General features: G+C 45.9%; 1 protein-coding gene across 1 annotated transcript; it reads right to left on the minus strand.

The window, feature by feature from the left end:
* Positions 1 to 929: 929 nt before the first annotated feature.
* On the minus strand, positions 930 to 3267 carry ENH_00081050 (60S ribosomal protein L18, putative; the record flags this gene model as incomplete). The annotated part of the gene is made up of 5 exons (XM_013577819.1): positions 930 to 1325; positions 1541 to 1857; positions 2578 to 2743; positions 2967 to 3100; positions 3261 to 3267. The coding sequence occupies 5 exons, from the start codon at positions 3265 to 3267 to the stop codon at positions 930 to 932; spliced, it is 1020 nt and encodes a 339-aa protein (XP_013433273.1).
* Positions 3268 to 7120: the final 3853 nt, after the last annotated feature.

A 7120-nucleotide genomic window follows, 5' to 3' on the forward strand; every position in this document is an offset into this window, starting at 1 on the left:
TAATAATTAAATGCCATTAATAATTAAATGCCATTAATAATTAAATGCCATTAATAATTAATTGCCATTAATAATTAAATGCCATTAATAATTAATGCAGGTGGCTTTCGACCTTTTTTTTTTGCTGTGTTTGGCAGGCTCCGCGCCAGACCCGCGGAGCTTCATGGGGGGCATTTCTTACAAGTGAATTTTCTTTTGGATTTGCTGCCACTTAAAAGAAAAAAACATTTTAAAAAGAAAAAAACATTTTAAAAAGAAAAAAACATTTTAAAAAGAAAAAAACATTTTAAATGTTTTTTTTTTTCTTTTTAAAATGTTTTTTTCTTTCTTTTTAAATGGCAGCTTTGAAGCATTTCTGAAGAACTTTCCTTCACTTCTTCTTTGTTTGTCTTTTCAACTTCTTTGAACTTCTTTTGAACTTCTTTTTATTTCAAGTTTGCAAAACCGGACAAACTTGCAACTCGTGAGAAGCAAAACAATTCAAATTAAATAATTCATTTTGCAAAAAGAATCAAAATGCAAAACTAAATAATTCATTTTGCAAAAAGAATCAAAATGCAAAACTAAATGCAAAAAGAATTAAAATGCAAAACTAAATAAATAATTCATTTTGAAAAGAAAATGCAAAACTAAATAATTCATTTTGCAAAAAGAATTAAAATGCAAAACTGAATAATTCATTTTGCAAAAGAATTAAAATGCAAAACTAAATAATTCATTTTGCAAAAGAATTAAAATGCAATTGATTTATTAAGTATTTGCAAAAAGAACAAAACTAAATAATTCATTTTGCAAAAGAATTAAAATGCAAAACTAAATAATTCATTTTGCAAAAAGAACAAAACTAAATAATTCACTTTGCAAAAGAATTGAAATGCAAAACTAAATAATTCACTGACACCTCAGATCCCAAGTGGCGAAGCTCTTTTCTAAATTTCGAAAACTTGAACTGAAGTTCGGCGCTGCATGCGTCCAGTCCGTCCCAGCAGCAGCAGCAGCAGCAGCTGCTGCTGCTGCTGCTGCTGCTGCTGCTGCTGCTGCTGCTCAGCAGCAGCAGCAGGTTCCCCGCGGGCCTGCGCTGCAGCGGCGGAAAGCCAGGGGCCCCCCGGGGCCCCCCCCTGGCCCTCCCCGGGGAGCAAAACTGTGCGACGCAGCAGCCCCGCCTCCAGAAGTGCTGCTGCTGCTGCTGCTGCTGCAGCTGCTGCTGCTGCTGCTGCTGCTGCTGCATCAGTTCTTGTAGCCTCTGGACTTTCTGCGGCCTCTGGCCATTTCGAACTTCCGGCCTTTGGAGCGGACGCGGGGCTTCGTGTGGGAGTGGGGTGTACCTACAGCAGCAGCAGCAGCAAAGACTCTTTCTTTTCTTTTGCTGCAGCGCCCCAGCGCCCTCCAACTCCGCCCCGCTGCCGCCCCAGCAGCAACAACAGCAGCAGCAGCAGCAGCAACTGCAGCAGCAGCAGCAACAACTGCAGCAGCAGAAGCAACAACAACAGCAGCAGCAGCAACAGCAGCAGCAACAACTCCAGCTGCACCACCACCACACCACCACCACCACCACTACACCACCACCACCACAACCACCACCACTCCCAGCAGCAGCAGCAGCAGCACCACTCCCAGCAGCAGCAGCAGCAGCAGCAGCAGCAGCAGCAGGACCTGGAGCTGGCCCGAAGTGTTTGTCAGTTTCGCGCAGCAGGGGGCCCCTCAGCAGCACGCAGTGGGCCCCCTTGGGGGCCCTCAGGGCCAACTGGTCGAAGGCGAGGCATTCGCCGCCCGCGGCCAAAATGCGCCGCCGCGCGGCTTCCGAGAAGCGCAGCGCGCAGACGGCCATGGGGGGGATTTGCAGCGTCCGGGGGTCGTCTGGAAAAAGGAAAAAGAAGCAAAAAGAAGGGATTTTGAGGCCACTTCCTCCCTCAACCTGGGGGTTGGAGGGGGGGAGAAGGGGGTTCTAATGAGGGGTCTTAAGGGGGGTTTAACGGGGGTTTTAACGGGGTTTTTAGGCCAGTTGGAGGGGGTTGGAGGGGGGGAGAAGGGGGTTCTAATGAGGGTCTTAAGGGGGGTTTAAACGGGGTTTTGAGGCCAGTTGGAGGGGGTTTGGAGGGGGTTTGAAGAGGGTTTTAATGAGGGGTCTTAAGGGGGGTTTAACGGGGGTTTAAACGGGGTTTTTAGGCCAGTTGGAGGGAGTTTGGAGGGGGTTCTAACGAGGGGTCTAAAGGGGGGTTTTAAACACTTTTGAGGCCGCTTGGAGGCCCTTTAAAAGGGTTTGAAGAGGGTTTGGTAGGGGACTAAAGAGGGTTTGAAGGCGCGTTTAACGAGGGGTCTAAAGGGGGGGGTAAAGGGGGTTTAAAGAGGGGTTTAAAGAGGGTTTTAAACGGGTTTAAAGGGGGGGTTAGATGGGGTTGAAGGGGGTTTAAAGAGGGTTTAAAGAGGTGTTTAAAGAGGATTTTAAAGGGGGTTTAAAGGGGGGTTTAGATGGGGTTAAAGGGGGTTTAAAGGGGGGTTTAAAGAGGGTTTATCGAGGGTTTATCGAGGGTTTATTGAGGGTTTATTGAGGGTTTATCGAGGGTTTGGAGGCCCTACCGACGACGCTGCCGACGACGACTGCAGTCTTGTTGGCCTCTTTGCGCATTCGCAGCGCCAACTTGGAAAGCGAGAGCGGCGCGCGGAGGCGCCGCGGGGCCATCAGGCGCTTGAGAATGACTTTGTTGAAGTTGCTGTTGGTGCGCCGCGCCAGGAACTGGTAGAGCTGCAAGTCCGAAACAACAAAAAAACAAACAAAAACCAATTAAAAACTAATTAAAACTAATTAAAACTAATTAAAACTAATAAACTCCAGAGGCGGCGCGAAAAACGCGAGAAAAAGACCCCGAAACCGCGAAAATCGGAAAAAAACGGAACTTGAAACTCGCTGCTGCAACTCCGCCGATTTGAACTCGCGGGACTTTCTCTGCACTCTAAAAACGCCTCACCTTCACGGCCAGCCGCAGGTAAGGGTTTTTGGAAACCAAGGCGCGGCGGCCGTGCTTCTTGGTGCGGCCTCTGTTTTTCAAGTCGATTCCCTGCAGCAGCAGCCCACAGGGAAAGCAGTTCGAAAGCGGCTGCACTGCGCGTCGCAAGAGCAAACGGCGCGGCGACTTCGCCGCAAAACGCAAAATGATGCAAACGGACGCAAAAATATTCAAAAACGGAAAAGAAACGAAGAAGAACTGCCGAGCGCCGATGCAGCACTCCGCGTCGGCGGAGAGCCGCGCAGCTGCACGTACACCCCATCGCTGCGCCACACCACTCGCCAAAAACTCGCGAAGAATTCATTTTTACTTTTCCGACGAAACGAAACTTGAACGCGCGGCGGAAAGCCGCAGCAGCAGTTCGCCGCTGCGGCGCCGCCGCTGCTGCTGGCGGAGCCGCTGCTGCTGGCCTCCCCGCAGCAGCTGGCGGCCTTTCTCAAGGCGATCTGCACTTTTCGGAGAAAACTTTGCAAAGTTTTGCGAAAAAGCCCAAAAAAAAACCCAAGTTGCCGCGGGAAAGCTGAAGATCGCGGCCCTCCCCACAGGAGGCTGCGCCGCGGGGCGCGGAAAGCTTACCATTTTGCGGGGCGGAGCTGCGCGGCGGCGGAGGAAACTCCAATTTGCAAAATTCAACTTTCGACTTTTGCAAATTCAAATTCAATTCGACTCCCCGCGGCGCTTTGCTGCGCAGCTTTCTGCATGCGGCGGCCCCACAGCCCGCGCTGCTGCAGCAGGGCTGCGCGCCGCTGCAGCAGCTGCTGCTGCAGCGGCAGCTTCGTCTGCTTCTTTATTTGCTTCTTTTTTCCTTTTTCATGACTTTAAAGACCAGCTTTGCTGCACTTTGTTCCTGCTGCTGCTGCTGCTGCTGCTGCTGCTGCTGCTGCTGTGAAGCTGCTGCGAAAGATGCTGGGGAAGCAGCGCAGCGTCGGCGAATTGGGTTTGTTTGCTGCAGTGCGAAAAGATTTTGTTTTTGTTTTTAATTATTTTTATTTAATTAACTTCTTAGACAAAGTTTTCCCAGCAGCTGCAGCAGCGACTGCCTGCAGGCTTGCCAGCAGCAAGACTAGGAAAGTGGGCTCTGCAGCCAGCTAGCTAGCTAGCCAGCCGCTGCAGCTAGCTAGCTAGCTAGCTGCTGCAGCTAGCTAGCTAGCTAGCTAGCTACTGCAGCTAGCCAAGAGTCTTTTCTTGTTCTGCAGTTTTCCCCAAACTTGCAAATTGGCTCTGAGACAAAAATGTTTAGTTTGGCTCGGGAGAATGGAAATGAATTGTTATGTTTTTAACTTTATTATTATTATTATATTATCTTATTATTATTATTATTATTATTATTATTATTATTATTATTATTATTATTATTATTATTATTATTAGCTATTATTTATTATTAGTATTATTATTATTATTATTATTATGGATATTATTATGTTTACAACATTACTATTATATTATGTTTTCATTATTATATTTTAAATATTATTACTATTATGGTTGTTATTATTATCACTATTATTATTATTATTAAATTGCTTTCATGTAATTACTTGTTATTGAATTATTTTATTTAATTACTTTTACTCAATTACATTCTTTAGTTGGTTTTAATGGACTAACTTTATTTAATTACTTTTATTTAATTATCTTTATTTGCTTATTTTTATTTAGTGTCTTCATTTAATTACATTATTTAATTACTATTATTTAATTCATTTTGTTTAAAACTTCTTTCTTTCTTTCTGAATTAATAAACGCTTTTGGCTAAGTTGTTTTTAATGCATTTTATTAAACCACATAAATTAAAAAAGCGGGAAAGTCCTTTCAAGGGTTTCCTAAACCCTAAACCCTAAACCCTAAACCCTAAAGTCCTGCAAACCACGAAAGATCTTCGCAAGCTCATCGACAAACTACCCCAAACCCTAAACCCTAAACCCTAAACCCTAAATATTTGAATTATCTGAACTTCAAGTCTCCCTCGGGGTTGAATTGGAGACAGAAAAGAAATGAACTTCAAAAAGATTTAATAGAATTAATTTTGGATTATCTTAAAAGACAAAGAGGGCTTTTAGAAAGGCATGCAGAGCACAAACTTGAAAGAAAAACTTTCTGAACTTATTTTATTTTAATTTAAAAATAAAATTAATTTTAAAATTAATTTTAAAATTAATTTTAAAATTAATTTTAAAATTAATTTTAAAATTAATTCAAACAGCCACCGGCTCACTGAAAAGCTGCTGCGCTGCAGCAAAGCTTTGCTGCTGCTGCAGCAGCAGCAAAATTTGCTGCTGCTGCGTTTCAAGGCTTAGTAAACTCTAAACCCTAAACCCTAAACCCTTAAATAGTTCTTCATTAAAATTGCAAAGTTCAACATTAGGGGCTCAAAGGAACGTTTCAAGGCCTACTAAACCCTGAGCCCTAAACCCTAAACCCTAACCCTAAACCCTAAACCCTAAACCCTAAACCCTTGAATAGTTCTTTATCTGGCAGCGAGCCTTCCCCTTTCTTGCCGGTTTCTTTGAGATGAAAGTGCTTAGCAAATGCATTTCTTGAATTCCGAAAATGCAGATTTTGTTTTTAAACTTTCGGACTCAATTGCATTTCATCCAACAAAATAGAGACTAAAAGGGGGCCCCCAAAAGGGTTCAGTTGCGAAACTGCTGCTGCAAAGAAATGCTTCAGGGGGGCCCCCGGGGGCCCCCGGGGGCCCCCCGGCAGTACCCTCTGGCTGCGTGGCCGTGAGCAAGAAAGCAAAAGCTGCACAGAAAGGTCTCAGGGGCCCCCTGAGGTCTTTCTGTGCAGTTTTTCTTTTGCAGTTTAATTTCAAATTAATTAAATTAAATTAATTTCCGGTTTAGAAGAAAGTTGAACTGAATTCCTTTCTAGCTTTCGGGTTTCGAGTCTGCGCTGCGGCAGGCTTGTGTGGCTGCTGCAGCAGCCCGCGTGCGGAAGCCCTCGGAATAAGAAATGCAGTTATGAGAAAATAAAATAAAATAAATAAATAAATAATAAATAAATAAGTGAAAACGAAGGAATTGGAGTGTATATACACCCTGAAAGCCTAGACTCGCCTTCTCAAATGCCGGCAAGTGAGCCAAGTACATGCAGCGTTGCTGCTGGGGGCATTTTGTCTTTGCGGAGCTTTGCAGCAGCAGATCTTCGCGGAATCTTTTCTTTTATTTGCAAAATGCTTTTATTTGACTTTTAAAAAGAAGATCGGGCTTTAAAGGCAGCAGCAGCAGCAGCAGCGCAGCAGCCGGGGCCCGCACCCCACAGCAGTGGCTCCGTTCAAGTTGCATGGGAGGAAGCCACTGGTTTATTTTGCGAAAAAAAGAAAACTAAAAGGTTTATTTTCTTTTATTTTCTTTTTTTTGCATTTATTTCAACTCCGAAGGGGTTTTAGTCCCTCCCGAAGTTCCGTTTCCAGTTCGCTTTCCCGAGCCACTCCGACTCAGCAGTTCTGCACTTCTTTTCATTCAACTTCTCCAAAATGAGGGGTACGCGCGGACTTAACTTCTTTTATTTTTCAAACTTCTTCAAAAGGGGGCTTTAGAGCCTTCATCTGCGGCGGTTGAGCTGCTGCTGCTGCTGCAGCCTTGCTGCTGCTGCTGCTGCTGCTGCTTGCGTTTCTGTGCGTTTTCTTGTTTCGGGGCATTTTGAGCTGCTGCAGCAGCAGCTCGAAAGCCGCTGCTGCTTCTGGGAGTCCCCTGGAGCTGCATGCGCTAGTTTTAGAAGTTGTTGTTTGAATTTTCCGCTCCTTTGCTGCTGCTGCTGCTGCTGCTGCTGCTGCTGCTGCTGGTGCAGGAGGAGGTGGCTTCCGAGGCGGCCGGGGGGGCGGCCGTGGGGGCCGCGGTGGCGGCGGTCGCGGCGGTCGCGGCGGCGGTGAGCGAAGCGAAGAGTTGTTTCTCCCAAAACCCTAAACCCTAAACCCTAAACCCTAAACCCTAAAATAAATTGCAAAAGTGTTTCGAACCCCCCTTTCCAGCCCACCTCCCGAAAGCTGCGAGCGAGCTGCGTACCGCTACCGCTGCTGCTGGCGGCTGCTGCTGCTGCTGCTGCTGCTGCTGCTGCTGCAGGCGCGGGCGGCCTGAAGTCTTCCTCGGGGCGTGGGGGGGGGGGCCCCC

Source organism: Eimeria necatrix, genomic scaffold (assembly GCF_000499385.1).
Source record: "Eimeria necatrix Houghton genomic scaffold, Enh_scaff888, whole genome shotgun sequence".
In the NCBI taxonomy this organism is placed as follows: domain Eukaryota; phylum Apicomplexa; class Conoidasida; order Eucoccidiorida; family Eimeriidae; genus Eimeria; species Eimeria necatrix.